The sequence below is a fragment of the Egretta garzetta genome, unplaced genomic scaffold, assembly GCF_000687185.1.
Source record: "Egretta garzetta isolate BGI_Z169 unplaced genomic scaffold, ASM68718v1 scaffold372, whole genome shotgun sequence".
NCBI classification, from domain to species: Eukaryota; Metazoa; Chordata; class Aves; order Pelecaniformes; family Ardeidae; genus Egretta; species Egretta garzetta.
This window is the reverse complement of record NW_009258889.1, coordinates 573628-592343: the sequence shown is the minus strand read 5'-3', so window position 1 is coordinate 592343 and position 18716 is coordinate 573628. Positions and strand designations below refer to the sequence as shown.

General features: G+C 39.6%; 1 protein-coding gene across 3 annotated transcripts in view; it reads right to left on the bottom strand.

Moving 5' to 3' along the window:
• LOC104121974 (CREB binding protein) overlaps positions 1-18716 on the bottom strand; it is an 83605-nt gene that overhangs the window by 8295 nt on the left and 56594 nt on the right. For all 3 annotated transcript variants that reach the window (XM_035889664.1, XM_035889663.1, XM_009634046.2), the window contains 11 exons: positions 16979-17097; positions 16603-16842; positions 16023-16111; positions 10416-10496; positions 9609-9665; positions 8230-8307; positions 7685-7752; positions 3464-3614; positions 2469-2615; positions 1917-2030; positions 1313-1478 (listed from right to left, as the gene is read on the bottom strand). In XM_035889664.1, coding sequence (XP_035745557.1) covers positions 1313-1478; positions 1917-2030; positions 2469-2615; positions 3464-3614; positions 7685-7752; positions 8230-8307; positions 9609-9665; positions 10416-10496; positions 16023-16111; positions 16603-16842; positions 16979-17097 — 1310 coding nt within the window. The remainder of the gene's footprint in view (positions 1-1312; positions 1479-1916; positions 2031-2468; positions 2616-3463; positions 3615-7684; positions 7753-8229; positions 8308-9608; positions 9666-10415; positions 10497-16022; positions 16112-16602; positions 16843-16978; positions 17098-18716) is intronic.

Here is an 18716-nt window from a genome sequence, read left to right as displayed (position 1 = left end):
AGTAGGAACTGTTCTAGTGACAGCAAGTGCATCTCATCCAGCCCTTTCCCTTACAGCTTTGAAAGGGCGTAAGCACTTCACTGACGTGTCTGGGCTATGCATCAAATGTGCAATAAGCCTGGTGACTCCAGGAAGAATTGCTGAATGCACCAGCCAACTATTAATGCACAGGAATATTAAAGTCTGGTTGTGGTAGGGGGACTGGGCACAGCCTGTGTCCTTCGCTGACCGCTGGCTGAAACTCTGTGGACCACCTGGCCAGAAAGACTGGTGACCACTGAGAGGAACAGGTATGCTGAAAAGGAACAGGTACTTCACACAGTTGTTCTGGAGGTGTTTTTAAAGTGCACTGCTTTTAGAATAGAATCATAGAATCATTTAGGTTGGAAAAGCCCTTTAAGATCACCAAGCCCAACCATTACCCTAACCCTGCCATCCCACCACTAAAACCCTGTCCCTAAGCACCCTGGCTGCCCATCTTCTAAATACCCTCAGGGATGGGGACTCCACCCCTTCCCTGGGCAGCCCTTTCCAGTGCTTGACAACCCCTTCATTGAAAACATTTTTCCTAATGTCCAACCTAAACCTGCACTGGCGCAACTTGAGGCCATATAAGCACATAGAATAGCAGCCAATTTTCTTCTTTGGATTAATTTCAAGACCACCTTATTAGGAGAGAGATAGATTTTCTAGCTCTTTGCTAAGCTGGATCAGATGACAAGGCTTGCTATACGCTGTTCTATTCCATACATTTAGTAACTGTCACTTGCAATCAAAACACCAATTTTTTCCAGCACTGTCACTACCATTAAGAAACTCTTGTAAATTTTAGCACGTAGAGAGCGGCAAATGCTACCTTTGCCATCTTGAACTTATTTCCTTGGGTACGTGTGTGATATTCTCCAATTACAAAAACCACCCTTCTTCTCTTCAAGTGAAGAAGCTGTTTTATAAGCAGTTTTTCCTGATTTCACACTAGTGGGGTCCAGTATTCCACCTGATCCTCCAGAACCACCAGAAGCAAACAACTTCTCTACACCTTAACAAGCTACATACTTCCTTGCCTAGAAGACTGCGGTGACCGGTACACGAAGGCAGGCTCTAGCACATTTCTCTTAATACAGAAACCAAACCTAAGGAATTTTCAGTCTGAAAGGCAGAACCTCCAGAAAACTGAAGTGAATGGAGACACTAGCTGAGAATAAAAACCCTTGTACAACACTACCACAGTTTCATGCATTACGAAACAATATTAGCTACTTTCAAATGAAAAACCCATCAACATTAATTCAGGAAGCAAACAGTAGCAAACCTTGTAGTCATGAATGATTCTCTCAGCAAATGCCTTATCCAGCATCTTTTTATACCATTCTTGCAAACGTTTGGGTTTGGGTATTTTCTGATCAGGCGGATGGCAATGAAAAATATAGTCATCTCCTTCACTTGGGGGACAGGCCCAGATGTGTCCTGTCACGTACCTGCATTTCACACACAAGAAAAAAAAATCTTAATCGTTTTGACTACCGTCTTAAAATTAACTCAGACAAACTGAGATATAAATTCAGACCTCTGGCTTCCCCCCACGCCCCTTTCTTTTCTTTCTTCTTTGTAACAAAGATGCTGAGGCAATAACCTCTATGTACAGAAGACAGGAGAAAAGGTCTGGGATATAATAATGAAGCTAAACATCAAGTGAACCTCTGATAAAAAAAATTATATGCTGATCCTGACAACAGAAAAAGCACCTTAGTGATAAAATCCAAATTTCTCTCTTCACTGCAGAAGAGGCACGTGTTCACTTATCTCACGGAGGACAGAAGGAAAGAGAGGCTACCCCAAGTGAAAAGGTACTTGGCATCCTAGATAAAAAAAATGCTAGGAAAAAAGATTTCTTTCTTTATAAAGGTCTCGCTTACCCAAGTTTCTTCACGTACTCCAAATATCCAATGAGGATTTCATGATAAACTGCAGTTCGGAGACAACGGGGGCGGAAGAAATGAATACTATCTAGATACGATATGTACACACGCCTGTAGTAATGAGAAAAGAATGACAGAAAATCATGTATGGCTGAACATCTGTTTTGTCTACCAAGAATTTACTTTTATACTAGATCCATATACAGCCATCCCAAACAAAGAAAAATTAATGACATTATTTTAATGCTTATTTAAGCAACTTAACATGGTATAAGCAGTTCTCAAAAGCAAAAGATGGGAACCATTTTTTTAGACAGCAAGAATATACACCGAGAGGCAAAATTAAATAGAGAATACAAAAAGTTGTAACGCTTTTGTTGCGATAGTTGTTTTCCCTTTCAAAGTCATCTGCAGTCATACAGTAAGACTTATTTGTGCCACAGAAGTGAAATGTTATCTCGCGAACTTTTGTCTTTAAGAGTAATTGTCCAGTGAATGTAGCGAGATGTTCTCTGTGCAGGCGCCACCGGTATAGAAATGAAAGAGTACCTTGTATTTGGAGGGGGGCAATCCGAGCCATACTCCTGCACATGCATGCCGAAGAAGCACACGTCTACTCCGTCTATCTCCTCAAATGCAAACAGAGCTTTGGTACGGTAAGGGAAAGATTCTGACATCTCACCAGAATCCACAAATCTGAAGGAAAGGGTGGGAGGAACGGGGAGGGGGAAAAAAAAACCAAACCAACAAAAAGCCAATTATTAAACCAGTGTCCTACTAGAATGAGGAAATTCTTTTTATTTTTAACTCATTAGAAACATTTATGCCGAAGTTAAATAGGGTCAGATGAGAGCTGTATTAAAACAGGGAGTCCTGTCAATGCGAGGTCTGTTACTATGAAACTCAGGGAAAGACAGTTTCCGTATAGTTAGCATATGCCTGAACAGGCAAGCATTGAGTACAAGAGCATCCTCAGAAACCACAAGCCTTTAAATATATTGCAGACGAGAAAACCTGCTGCATTACGATGAAGTGCTGTCACATAAACACTGTCTTTACGAATTAAACCCACCATATTTCATAGAATAAACCTTTTAAGCTTTTTATTTATGATGAAGCAATTTAAAAATAACTTCTGAAAGCTGAAGTCTGTATAAAAACACAACAAGATGAAGGAAGACTAAGGAACAGAATCTCAGCAACTGCTCCAAACTAACCTATGAATTCTGTAATACCAACCAAAATGTGGTCAGACTCTCTCAAGATTTAGTAATACAAAGTCACAGTATTATAACCAAAACCAGGTTGTCCCTGTTACCACCTCCAAACAGTCAAAATACAATTGTCACCTCCTCTGAGTTCATTTACTGCATACTACTGGTTTTTTACCTTTCATAATCTTACTCATACCTAAGTTTCAAAAATGTGCAAAGGGGTTAAGGTGCAAACTGGCACAGTTTTAGCAATATTTATGCAGGGAGACTTCAAAATGAAAAACAAACAAAAAGATCAAGATCACGTTTATTGTAATTAATAGAACGAACCTGGATTTCATTCCCGGTTTAACTTCTACTGTCTTATCTGAACTTGCTACTACTCTGACAAAGACCTCTCCAGCTTCAGGATGATTCTGTCGCCGCAAAAATTTGTTTACTCTATCTTCCAAATGGTTTCCTAAACGCGTAGTCTGTAGCCCTAGAAATGAAGGGGGAGAACATGACAACAACAACGTTAATACTGGAGAAATCACTGCTAAGTTCAGGGTGTTACCATGCTTGTAAGGTCTTTCAGCTTTGCTTCTCTGTACAGCAGTCGGCTTTTTTTCCCTTTGTTTTACCTCTATATGAAAATTTGATGGTTTTATTTATGCAGCCAGAATTCAAAAAGCAAAACCATCCATGTTTTTACCCAAGCCGTAAGTGTTCATAACCTAACGTGGAAGCTAAAACCACTATAGTGGGAAAATTACTTAGTAAGTGAACTAACAAAGGCGGCTTTACATAGCATTTTTAAATTTGCAGGCTTATTTTATGAACACTGCAAATGTTTTCTCCTCACAAAAACACTATCTGGCTGTTTGACAGAGATTACATCACTTTATAGATCTGGCTCAATGCCACACCTTTTCAAGCAAAGCAAAGCAAATCAACAGAAATGAAAAGCCTTTTGACTTCAATGGAGATTTCATTGCTTTTTCTTTTCTTTTCAAGAGAGCTTTTAGATTGAACAGTTACAGTAATCTGCACATAAAGCCTAAATAGTTCTTGCACAGCGATAGAGGTCTGTAAAAGTTCAAGTCCACATATTGTTTAGATCCCCTCTCTTGGTCTTTCCGTTCACAATTAGCTTCTGTGGGGATAGCTCTTTTTGTAGTATTACAGGATGTGATGGTTTTCAAATAAATCCACGACAAATTACAGAAATTAAGATGAAGATTTCGGTTTAAATTAAGAAAACAGAAGTAGCACACTGTTTTGACTTGAAGATTTAAGACTATTCCTCTTACCCTGCTGTACTTATTTTACCAACTTGTATTTCTACTTCAGTTTTATAGTCAATCTGCTATTTTTTCCAAAGCGATGGTGCAATCTACAGATGTTCGTTTCACTAAAATGCATTTAATTTTCAGCCCTCTGTGGCTTAATTTTTCAGTTGTTATTTGGCTACTGACACAAGGCTGTTCGTTCTCCTTCCTGACGACTGAGCTTGCATACAGAATGCTGCAGTGAAATATCTATGCTAAAAATTATTTTAGGCTCCAATACCGGGGAAAAAGCTAAATGTACTCAAAGGAAGATCTCACTTTCTAAGGGATTTATAGACTTATAATTTTGTTTTACAGTCAGTTTATAGAAACCGCCAATCGCAGCAAGCTTGATTTACATCTTTTAGTCTGTCCCCCTGTCCAGTGAGATTCTGTGGTTACAACCAGAACACAGTCTAAGTATCATTTACCTGGGAGCCAATAATTAAATTTAAAGGCAGGTTAAAGCAAAAATACTCGATGCCCTTTATCAATTCCAATACACTGGCCTTTTCCAGCGCTTCCCAGCCCAATACGATATATTGGCCTTTCCATACATAATAGAAGGGGGTTGATTTTAAAGGAAATTCAACGAATTTTAAAGAAAATTCACAAATATTTTCTGAAGAAATTAGCTTTGTGGATTTCTCTGAAGATAAACAGAAAAAAAAAGAAGAAACGGCTCCATTTCAGCTAATGAGTTGGCACATTTTTAGAAAGACATTTTAGTTAACTCTACTGTCTTGTTGTGTTTTCATTTTATCATCTTTCCAATGCTAAGCAACCAAAGGATATCTGCTTCCTTCCTTATGCGGCAATGCATTAGGACTTGAAAAACAACACAAAACAAAAGACCAGATAAGAAGATAAAAGAAATAAGCAGCATTAACATTACATGCACCGCTAGGAAAGGATCTAAAAGCTGCATATTTTGATATATGAGGATGTGCAAATTGTTTTAGAAAGCAGCCGGATTTTGGTTTTTGGACACCTCTAACATATGTGCTTCCAACAAAAGCTCAGGTCTCGATGAAAACTGTAGCACAAACTTGAAAAAGGCATCCAAACCAGTAATAACATAGAAGGTTTTCAGGCTGCTTGAGTACAGCGGTGTTGCAGTAGCAATGGCCAGACATTTGTTACTGGATGAGTAATCGGACAGATAGGAAGACAGTCAGACTTCTGGCTTACTGTGACTTTTTGTCAGGAAACTCCTTTGGGTGACTTATTTGTCAGGATATCTTTTGTCTTTGAATGTCTCTGCATTAGCTGGTGGTTAAGTCATATTTGTACATTTTCTTAGGAAGAAAAATACTTTAAAAGTTAAGAATTCCACAGCATAACCCAGCTGTACACCGGTTTATAGGTTACATTTGGCATGCTATCAGCCAGCTTTATGCAACTTACTTGCGATGTGGTTAAGATAACCAATTTTATTTAATATACATTAGGAATATGAACATTACCGTAACAGCTGAGCTTGCAGCTGAGAGACGTGCTATCTTGATTATTAGCAGTTGTGCCAACATGCTTGAGAGAGCATAGAAATATTGATGGCAATTCGGTACGTAATTTTACGGGGAGGGATTGGGAGAGGAGAGGAAACACGTTAATGTTTCAAACTTTCATCGCTCACATTTGGGTTTAGGTCAGTACTAAGAGCAAGGTTTTAACAAGAGCAGGCTTTTCCTTCCCCGTCCTTGCGTTTCCACTAGAGCACTGTTAAAGAAAACCGACCTCAAGAGCTGAGCGCACCAGTGGATTACAGCTGGCAGCGGAGCTCAAATCATCACGGGAAAGAGAAAACAAGATAGTCAAACAGCAGGGAAAGGAGAAGGAAAAGGAGATCAATGGAAAGGAAAAGAGCACCATTACTTCCCTGTCAGATCCCTAAAAACCGGAATGGTTACCTTAAACTAAATGCTGATTACTCAAACCTTAAGCAACGTTACAGAACAACTGCAAACATCCAAGGAATCGCATGCTTATTTAAGACAATTTACGTCAATATATGCTGTAAAGGCAGCATATGCTAGAAGAGGCATCTATTTAAAATGGTTATCTAAAACTCTGTTTTTATTTCATCATTTTATTAATGTTCTCTTACAATTTTAATCTGTCTTTAATGAGACTAATTTTAATCTTTTTAACAATACTATCGTGCATGCGTCAGGTTACTCCAGAGACCGTTTTGACTACTGTAACCCAATATGTGTCACACAGCGTTATCATCTCCAAATTATCCCCCTTCAAATCTCCTATTATGCAATCAACCACACACGAATTTATCAAAAAGTTACATTTAATGCAAACCCACTCTTTTATTACAGTTTGGAAGATTTGGGCTTGCAAAGTCACAGTACAATAAGTAATGCCCAGAACTTCCAAGGACCAAAGAACGAGGGAGGAATCAAGTGTACCTGCAAGTTCTAGTTGTTCGAGTGCCTGAATCACCCTCTTGGTTTTGACACCCACTTTATTTTTCTATTCCATGCCACTGACACTGCATTTCCAATGCTAGCCCATACTCCTCCCCTCACCCCAATGCATATGATTAAAGTTACCAAACCGTGCTCTCCTATATGAAATGCATGCAAAGAATGCCCATGTAAGGATTACCAATGAGACTGAGACAACTTAACCTGGCAGTTTTCGGCACTCTCTTTAGTGCACACTTCAACAAGATTATGACAACGGTTACTTCCAAGAAAATCTGGATGTGTGGCACAACCAGTTATTTATTCCAGCGGACAGTTCTTACACCATAGTCCACGCTAGAAGCAAGAAAAGCTCTTAAAATACATTAGTACTTGGCACTACCACAGTACACCTGAAATGCAGTACAACTTGTTACTACATGTTATTTGAAGGGCGCAGAGGTGACAGTAATTTACTACAGTTTCAACGCTACGTGGAAACGTGTCTAAATATAGCCAGTAAAGTGCATGCAGCCTTATGTTTATCCTGTTCTGTTCCCCCCTCTTTTTTTTTGAGCCTTAGAAAAATAAGGACATGGATGCCAAATACCTCAAGCAGCATTAAGACTGACCACAAACACACAGAACAGCTCTTTAAAATGTTGATTGAACTTCTGACAGGTACTAAAGCGTCGGGCTACACTACTCCCCATTTTGGAAATGTTCCTGTCTATCATGACAAGAGAAAGTCTCAATCAAAAAGCTATTAGGGGTGGCAAAGAAAAGATGAAAGTTCAAGATAAAACCAGAAATATCAAACTCACTTTTAGCACTGAATTTGTTTTCTTTGCGTGTCCTACCAGTTTTCTTCAGACAATTATCACAGACAAACCTATTGAGAAAAAAAAATGCCAAAACCTTAGCATAAACCCATTATTGGCTAGCTTAAACCCAAAGTTCGAACCCATAATTTAAATATCGAAGTACAATATATTTTTCTCTGGATTTGAACAGCTTGTTTCTCTCCATTTTCAAGGGACTTAAGGCCTTTATAAGCTGGTTTAATTCTGCTAAGCCATTACACCTGCATTTGTGTTCTGTCGCACACAAACTTGCCTCCAACCAGCTTCCATTGTTTAGGAGTTAGAAAGAAACCACAGAAATCTGCACATATAAACAAGTCGGTTTCATGCACATTTTCATCTGACTATACCCCAAGTACCAAAAAAAGTGTTTTATTTTGAAATGCTCGGTCCTTTTGTACTTAGTTCTTAAAAGGCAGTGACCATGTATTAAAAAGCAAGGGCAGAAAGTCTTAATTATATCAATTACATTGGTACAAGGTGTAAAAAAACCCCAAACATCTTACCCTGAAGGCCAAATAATATCATAATGTAATACACAAATCTGGTGCATCTTCCGACCACACTCTTTGCAGTCAACAAACCTGAGAAGAAAAAACAGCAGCCGATCACTGTTGTTGTTAGGCAGGTAATTCACCAGAATTCAGCAAGAAAGGACTTTCCAACCCTCTGCTAAGAACCGAATCAACTTCAGCAGGCCCAATTTATGTGTCAGTTTAAAAAAAAATACTCATTAGAGTAGCTTCAGATATACATCTGTCAATCTCACGTGCGAGGAAGTGGGTTTTTTTTTTATATATATATATAAATGTACCAGTTTAAAAATGTGAAATGGGCTTTCATGCACATCTTTTTCTGGATCCTTTTCTAAGCAACGTTCTGAGTTTTCCCAGCCTCAAAGAATTCTGCTCAACAATACCTCCACAGATTTAATTTTCAATTGTTGCAACAACCACAAGCTGACTAAATGGTTGCTCAACTTACTGTAAATGTAAAAACTAGTAATTCGTGAATCACTGTGCCAAGAAAACATGTATTAACTTGCCTTTGCCTGCATGGGGCTGCTGTATTTTTTTTGTTTAGGGGGGTGGGGGTGAGGGGTGGGCTTGTGGGTTTTTGTTTTGTTTGTTTGTTTGTTTTAATCAAAATTCTTTTTTTGGATGGGAAAACCATTAGAAGTTTTCCCAATCAAGACTGCAACACTGGTTACAAAGCAAAATGCACTGGGGTAGATCTCCGCAGTCTACCTTTAAAGTTCTGGGGAAGGAGCTCTATTTAGTATTTGCAAATATGAGAAAAGGAATCAAAATGTATTAGGTATCAAACGGCCAGAGAACAAAGTCGCAATAAGAAAGTCTCGTTTCAGCTAGTTAAGGACAGTAGGGAAAGGAGCACAGTGCTACAAAAGAAGGGTTCAGCTTGGCTTTTACTGAACTTTCTGAGGGTAATAAAGGCAAGGAGGGAGGATGGCTCTTTCAGTGGGCTAAGCACTCAGGTGAAGAGAAAAACCTGTTTTAGAAGTCCAGCTAAATGAGAAGAGGAAAATGCAGAGGTGCCCCATCGGTACTCGGGGCTTGGTGTGAAAGGCTCTGTATGACAGAGGGCTCTTTTCGGCCAGTCGTGCAGTGCCTTGCCAAACACACCTTAGGAATTACCCAAATAAACAGAACTAGAAATGGCCATTAAAACACGCTCACATTTTCCTCTTGGATACCAATGGTAGACATCAAGTTTGTATGTTGTGCTACGAACATTCTGCAGCCTGTTTGGGCAGAGACGGGGGAAAAAGGAAGACTTTATTCACTGCCTAATTTCTGAAGTGCTGACTAAAGGATAAGTGAATGCGATGAGCTTATCTTAAGAAAAAGAGCGGCCTGGTACTTACGGCTCTGGATCTAGCGTATCATTTTTCTTCTTTTCAAACTGATCCTTAGAGATGGTTCTAGAGACAAAGAGTTAATATGAAAACTCAGTAGTACCTTTGTATCAGAGGCTGAGACAATATCATGCTTTTCTGAATTGCAGCAAATGAGCAAACCTCAAGTTAGAAGAAAGCGTATCAGTATTTATTTTCTATTGAGAGAAAGCAATTCATAGTTCATTTCATTTTAAGCTACAGAAAATATTTTCCCCATTTCACTTTCTGTGTAAATTCAAATTAAGAGACACCCAAGTATACGCATAAATTTAAAATTATTAAGAACAAGGGAAGCTATCGTCAGTAAAGCAGCCACTTCGTATTCCTCAAATCTTAGAGCATCTTATTTTCTGGTCAGGTTAAAGACAAGCCATTGGTTTCATAAACAAAAGCCGTACTTCAAAAGGTGAGACATCAGGATTAGCCGAAGTCTTTCATTCGAAAAGGTAATGGATTAGCGACATTTATTGACACAGCTTCCACTCCCTCCCCGTCCAACCCCAGCATCCAGCGTCTGCCACCCCCCTGCAAGCAGTCTACGGGCAGCTCTGGAGTAGCACAACAGGACACAAGCGACATCGTTGGGCAGACAAACAGACCCAACACAGTAACAACTGTTAATCATCTGTTACTGTAAAAATCTCCCATTAGTAAGAAAGCAGGCATTTCCCCCCCCACACCACCACCAGCCATGGGGTTTTACAACCAAATCAGGACTACACATCATCCCTCCTATTTAAAAGGGCTGCATGCAGAAGAAAGAAAGCGACTTACGTTTGAGGCTGGGAAGGGTCATCACCCAGGGTGACATTCTCCCCCTGGATTTCAGTGAAACACTTCTCACAGAAGTGATACCTGTCAGCAAGAAGGCCATATTTGGGTGAACTGGTCCAGCACAACATACAGCCACCCGAGCACGGAGCCACCAACCAGAGCAGGGCAGATCACCACGACGGAAGGGGGGGCGTTGTTGGTTGATTGATGGGTCAGTGGAGGATGAGGAGGAACAGAGGGGAGGGGAGGGCAGGATTAGAGAACAGGGGAGGGAACAAACAGCACAGACGTAAGAGGTAAGACGCAAACACCAAGACAACACAGAGCAGAAAGCCAAGGCAAAGCACAGATTAGCATTCGGTCTCATTTTATACATTACTAACAAGTAGTCGGGCCTCAGATTCAAAATTTGGGGAGGATTAATGAAGTAGCTACCAAGCGCTACGTTTGTAGAGACTTCAAATTTAAGAATTTGGATTTGATTTGCATTACTTCGGAAAAAATTCTCTTTGATTCCAGGCTTGCGACTGATCGAGTTTCCTTTGGTTAAAAAAACCAGCCTGTCAAAAAGCTTTTAAGAACACGTTTATTACAGATTTAACTAATTAGAAAATATGCTGAAAGCATTTACTGATTGTCAGTAAAAGCTGTAGAAGCAGAAACACTTCGTATTGAAAAAAATCTGTAAAAATATTAAATTCAAAAGTTATTTGACTATAAGATTAAATGGACCAATTGCTCAGCTAATATTATTTAATATAAATGAAACCAAATCCATACTCTAGACAAACATTTAACAGAAATGCAATTATGGGTCAGAGTTTCCAGCCATTTATCTGTAAGTACAATATATGTATATATGTGAACAACATCAAATATTGTACATACATACAATATATTTATCAGGTACATTAAAGATGTGGAATTAAACTTTACAAATTGAATACGAGGCTAGGTACAATTTTTGGTCACCAGACCAAGAGCCAATCCAAGTTATACTCAGCAAAACCAATAATGCAGTTTAACAAACCAAGCTGAGTAAATTGGAATACAACTCCATGAAAATACAATCTGCATTTGAAAGGGAAAAAAAAAAAAAAATCTAAGTTACACAGATTCGGGGGGATTTTTTTGGTGGTTTTTTTGTTTGTTTCAGATGAACTGGAACCAAAGTTGTCAGGGCCATTAAAAAAAAAGAAAAAAAAAAAAAGAAAAAAAAAAAAGAAAAAAAAAGGAGGCTAAATGTTTGGAAAGGATATGAATTCACACATGAACAAAGGTAACAAAGAGAGGCCACAGCTGTAAAATGCAGGAAGGCCACAAAGGATCACCAAAATAAAGGAGCTTTACGGAGGATCAAGAGTGAGAGAGTGTAAGCAGCAACGGCAGCACAGTAAAACGCAGTTTTAGTACTCAAACACTAGAACCGTAAGAATGGTGAGTATAAAGGCATCAAACGAGACTCAATGTCACAATGAACCAACAACTTAAGGGATGGAGATTAATAAATATGGCAGCTTGCCCCTTCAAATACATACTCATACACTTAAACTACTGTAATCCAGGTGACAGATCTCCAAGGCTGTGCTTTCCTGGAGACAACAAAAGCCATTTATAGGCACTTATCGAAATGTATGGAGGAGAATTTCCTGCTGCGACACACGCTGGCCATCACGCCTCCGCTGTATGTTTTCTAAATGCTTGCGAAACCCAGCACAAGCCAGCGGGTGTGGGTCCTTCAGCAGCGCCCGATGAATCGGGGAAAGATGTTCTGCAGAGCAATCTGTGTCCTCCCCAGGCTGGAGCCAGGTCCGTGTTACCATAGCATAATTTACAAGAGCCTGAAAACTTCTGCAAACTCTGCCAGCTGGCTCAGGCTTCAAGAGCTGCTCTGCTAGCCAAGAACCACTTAAATGCAGCAGCACACTGAATACTCCCCTCTACCGTGGGACTGACACAAAGAGGAAAAAGGTGTATTTTTATTCTAGCTAATATAGCCCATACTGACATATCCGCGTAACCATCTTAGCAGCAGGGCAGCTGTGACTTTGATAGCAACCACGTGAGCCAAAATGCCATGCTCCCTGCCCAGAGGGCTGCTTGCCAGCCTACCGCAAGTTAAACTGCAAGCGACTTGACTTTTCCTGGGTCAGCTCAACTAGGATTAAACACATCACCCTCCCAAGGAAAACCAAGGCTTTTGGAGCTGATAATGCAACAGAACAAGGCCAGGAGAAAAGAACGTAGAATGGCAATGATAAATATACTATGGTTATTACAGAGCAGTATTACAAGAGAATTTCAGGAGTGGATACTGACACTGCACAGCTCGTTTACACTGACTCCACTTGCCCCTCACCCCATACCCCTAAACTGATACCATTATCATCTAATATTTAAAAAAAAAACCCAAACAGGTTCAGAATTTTGTATCCTTTTACACATTGCCCATGTCCTTTTTTTCTATATTGTGCTTCTTTAAATTTTTCTTCGATTAAAAAAACCCCACCAATTATTTTCCTTACTAACAAGGTTGCTCATTTTAAGTCAGATTGGGAAGGACTGAAACACAGGAGGACCCAAACACAGGAGCATGTAGCCAGAAAAATCCATCATCAAGGCTCCTATTAATACTTTGCTGCATTTAAACAATCCCAGAAAAGGTTCATTCTGATCCATTTGCAGAATATTTTATGGACTTTCAAAGCACTCATGAAACTGAGCAATGAGGCTGCCTTCGATACTGGATTTAAGATATGCAGCAGAAATCTAAGTAGCTCCGCCAGCACAGGTATTTCGCCCTCTGTTCACACTGCGGCTGCAGGAAGCTCAGTCTCGCAGGGATGAGCCCTTCGGTTCGGCAGCGTGTGAGCACGCGCTCCGGGGATCCGCGGATCCAAAGGGGAGCACAGGATTTCACATGCTGCAGAACCAAAGCCTAAAGCTAGCAAGAGTCAAGCCTTAATCTATATTAAAATGAAGAAATAAAAACTGAAATACAGTGAAAATGAATCACCTAAAGATCATGAATATTCGTCCATAAAATAACCAAGGTGAAACAATAGCTATAACTTACGAATATGGACCCTCAGAAATGGAGACTTGCTTGTAACTCACTGACTTTTGCAAGTCACCACAAACAGCCAACAAAAGCCATCGAAAGCATACGGTATTCTAGTTCTAACAGTCATAGAAAATCCAAAGACTGTACTTATTGCAACACACCAAAAATGAAAAGCTTTTCAAATGCAGACTGTTCAGGTGACTGATTCCTGTTTATCAGAGGGTAACATTATGGTTCAATACCAAAGTCCCGAAAATGCTCAATATCTGCATTAACAGGTGAATTTCCAACTGTAATTAAGTGCATTCTAAGGAAATTCAAAATTAGTAACTGGATGCTAGTACCTATATGAAATACTGGTACGTCTTCTCAACTGTATATTCACACATGAAGTGTATTTTCTGAACACCTACTTTAACCTAAACTTCGGCCTTATTATGGAAGCCAGACAGTTCTATACCAAATAATTAACTTTAAATCACTGAACTGTACTGCCAGAGTTCATTTATTCAGTGGTTCCTAAATATTCTTAGTTGTAATTTAGTTACGCGATATGCTGGACTTTTAAGTACATCTGATTTTGTCTGTTCTGGAAAAAGTCAAGAACATTTGACCAATTAAAGTTCTGCTGGAATCACAGAAATTGTTTTTCACTGATTTGCTACTTGGTTAAGAAAAATCTAAGACTTGGAGATCACTGTCAGAGAAACAGTTAATTTGACTGTTTTAGAGCAATACAGCTGATGAGTAAGGGCTTTCTATGATCTGATAGTCCAAATGCACACTTAAAAATATAGTGATTGACCTCTAGAAGTATTTGGTTACAAAACCCAACCCAGAAAACCATTAATTGCTCGATTTAGTTGGCCTGACATAGAAAACCTCACTGCCTTCCCCCAACTCAAACCCACCCCAAATCTCCAAACCTCAACCCTTTCTCAGGTCATCTGGATGAACAGAAACCCACACCTACTTCTGTTCTGCTACTGGCCTAATGAGACTTTGAGAAATCACCTTCCTTTTATTACTACCCTTATAGACTAAACTCAGTGTAAATGGACTATCACATTTTTAACAGGTAGGTAACTGAAATATCACATCACCAAGTCCAGAGGAACCCACTGCCCATCAACCCCGTACTTCCCGCTAGCAGCCACCGTTGCCTTCCAGCCAGTAATCCAAATGATTTAATACTAACTTAAATTGGAAAGGTATAACTGAAGAAAAATGATCCCTTCTTCAATTGTTTTTGAAGTTGTTATTCTTTACAAATACAGTACTACCTGGATGCATAATACGAAAAGTATTTTAAATTCTACCACACAGGGTTGGTATTTAATGGTTATTATTCCCCCACTTCCAGTACGGAAGTACTATCTCTTTAAATGCATTTTAATTGCTTTATTTCTCTTCAGACTGACTTTTTTCCGTGTTCGCAGCGGCTGTGTAAAACCTTTTATGAGAGCTTGTGAATTAACATTCCTCCGCGTCGATACTCTCTGCCGCGCAAAGGCCACCTAAGACCCAACATACAACGTAAGACGACACATTTTCATCTCCCACTCCGCACTGCTTCAGCTAGGTGGTACACAACAGCCTTGCACCATCTCACAGCGTGTTTGGTGAGGTAGGGATCGCCCTAAGAGAGACTAAAGGCAAGCACCGACTGTCTGAATTAGTGCTGTAACTTCAGCTAGACAACAGCCTGCTGCGCACTTCAAAGTTGGCAAGAGTTATAGACTGCCAAGCCTCTGGAAGGTGATTCATAATTCTGTTTTAAACAGGGAAAAGGAAGTTTGTGTCTTAGCCCGTTTATGTTTTGCATTTTTTTTGGGGGGGGGAGGAAGAGGAGGACATGGGACAACAACGTCTAAGAAACCAAACCCAAAGCCAAGTTCTAAGTTTGCTTTGTTATTATAGCACTGTTGATTTAAGCATTAAATGGAAAATTAATATTATAACAATTGTTTAATAATCATACAAACACTGAATCCTAATAGTAATTAAAAAATAATAGAAACTATTGTTTTCACAGCTTCTCATGGAGTCCCTGGGTAGTTTTCAATGCCAATTCGAAGTTAATTTAAATAGAATTAAGTACTAACTAGGAAGAAAGAATGTAAATCTTGCAATCAATCACTGTACCCTTTACTATGCAAATTCTGACGCTAATTTGAAAACAAACCTGCATGTTTTTACAATTCTCCCACAAGAAGGTAACATGATTTCTCAGTGCCTTTTTGCAGTTCTGCCCTTCTCCCTCCAGCAAGCCCTGCTACTCATTTCGCGGAAAACACAGACAACTTCACTTCCCCTTAACGGCAGCCTAGCTACCAGCAAGCCCTTCAGTACAGCGTGTATCAAGCTGCAGTACAGGAAACTAAAGGGTCACCTGCAAAAGGACAGCATGCAAAGATATAAAAATAACTGACTTAGCTGACACAGGAAAGAAAAAGTTAATAACCCTCCTCCTCCGTCTGTGCAGAGAACTCAGAGGATCTCACTTCCTGAATAAGGGGAAAATCCCAAAGTCAAGGACTTACCTATTCTGGTAACTGTAGTAGGCAGCATCACGAGGAATAGTACACAACTGCTTGCCGTAGCAGCACAAGGTCTGTGGAGAAAACTCATACTGCAAAACAAGGGTGAGAAAAGAAGCTTTAAAATGTAATCTTAGGTTAATCAAGTATCTGTTAGGCAAACCTGATGCTTACGCATATCGTAACACATCGTTGTGTGTATCACACCTCTCCAAGCTGTTGTAAATATATTAGCACAGCTCTCAATTTAATTACAATTATTAACTATGTAAGCTAAATGGCTGACCCTCTAACCACCTACTTTATTGCAATGGACATGGGAAACAAGCAAAGCATTTTAATACTGCTTATGACCAAAAAAGGTGTTCTCTGAGGGAGAAAGATACAGTAACAATTGAATAGCAGCAAGAAGGATGCTATCTACCTTTTTCAGCTCTTAGCACTCTTATAATAAAGCCAAACTTTCACCAATCCTTTCATTCAATGTTTCAATTTTTAAAAAAAGTCTACAAAGCATGTGTTTTATCTGACTAATCAAGCTAAGCTCTTTGGAAGAACACAACTCCATCCCTGGAATACTTACCTTGCGCCCACAACAGTAGCCAAGTGATTGCATAACAGGATCAATTTCTTGTTCAAACACCTCCGCGAGTTTAGTGCAAAACTTGTAGACTCTGGAAGTCTTGCGATTGTAAAGCCAGGCATTGTTAAACATTAGCCAAACATCGTCCACGTATTGCCAGGGTTCCTGGTACTGCCCAGTATCCAATTTACGTTTAATGGTTGAAAGATCCATGGGATTCTTCACAATGTCGAAGTAGTCCTTCAAACACACACACAAAAACCCCTTTATTTTTAAGATGTCAACTGTTCACACTATGTTGTACAGAAAAGATGAAATGTTTATATGAGCAAAGACAAAACACAAAAACGTTTTGTATTTTTTTTAACCAACTCACCGGAATCCCTAAAAGCTGGGGATCCACAGGCTGTCTGAAAGGTAGAGACTCTGGGTCCTGCCGATACAAAGCTTCAAGGGTAGGCATGAGAGCCTGGCGCAGCTCCTCAGGTTTGAAAACTGTTAATGAAAGTCAGAAAGGTTAGAGAATCTCCATCCAGGTTTCCTAACCTCTTGACTCACCCCCAAACCCCCAAAAAACAACAACAACACCCCCCTCATGTTAACATAAAAATCATGGATGAACCTTAGCTCTTCAGAGAAAAGACTAAGCGTATCTTCCTCCCCCTCCCTTCTAACCGTCTTTGCTATTTCCAAGCCAAGATTCTTCTAGCAAAAAAACACCGTAGTGGACAGGGCCGAAGAGCCAGCTCTACAGAGAGTAACCAGATGTCTTGATAGCTGGCACAGGCATTTTCTGGCCATAGTATACAAACAGTCCTGGTCTTATGGGCTGTTAATTGATTTTGAAAGTGTTAATACTTCCAGATTTATATGCATCATTACAACCACTTGGCAACAGTGGCATGGCAACAGCCATGTTGCTTTCAATAGTGGATGACAAGGACAAGAAAGGCAATGCATTTTCTGAAAAATAATGATAACTTGGAGAGCTCTTTGAACATCTCAGCAGTGTAATTACATTTATTTCCTTAGGAACAGAGTCTTTAAATAGGGAAGAATGCCTATTATTCAGAAAAAAAGACAACTAAGGAAAGCCGGATGGCATCTAATATTTATCTACCTGGCTGAAACGAGAACGATACCAATAAAAGGGAGCAATTAGGAGCTCTGTTGAAAGCACTTCAATCAAAAGGGCTACAGTGACCCCTTCAAGGCTGATCATTGCTTCTGTCACTCAAATAGTATTTTGGTAAGATATAAATTGCTTTTTGGGACTTCTACTTAAAAATCCGTGATTTTTAAAAAGACTTCTTTTTTTTCCTTTTTCATTTGTGCGGTATTTCTGCGAGGAAGTCTTTTCAGCTCAACTACACTCACTGGATTTACACACAAAAATAAAAGACAAGAAATTAAGTTGACACTACTCAAAAAATTTCTGAAGCATTAAGTTCTCAATTTTTTGTAGCCATTTGTAGACACTGCAGCTCCTGGAAGATGAAAGCTGTAAGACTCTTTGAGTGTACTGCCTCTCACTGGAGAGACGATAGCTGCTCACGTAGACAACAGGCAAGATACCACCCAAGCCACCTGAACCATGGCGAAGGGCTGAGCCAGCTGCCAGAAGGGCTTCTGCCAGGGCTTGCCTTACAGATGCAGCACGATCTCGTGCTGCTACTACCGAACTCAGGCTCGCCAGATTAAAAATGAGATGAGCCAAGGAGGCCGATGTTTGCTATACAACAACGAATGCAACCTGATGATCATTTCAGCTGTTGCCATGATCTCAGTCCTGATAAAATGGCAATTCTCTTCCATATTTAGTGATACCATATATGCAGGCACTTTCCTATGAAAGGAACCCTACCATATACTCTTAAAGATTTATGAACAGCTACTAAATTGTATTATGGAATTCTTGAGAACAGAAGGAAATATTAAATTCCATTCATGAGAAAAAGCATTCTCTATTGCTTCTGGAACTATCTTGCTCTGGCTCAGGTAGTTCATAACCCGATAATCTGAATTATTTCATTTAATGAAATGTAAAGGTCAAAAAGCACTTTTTAATAATCTATTTTGGCCACCTGGCTTGACATTGCTTTTAGAATTTTCCC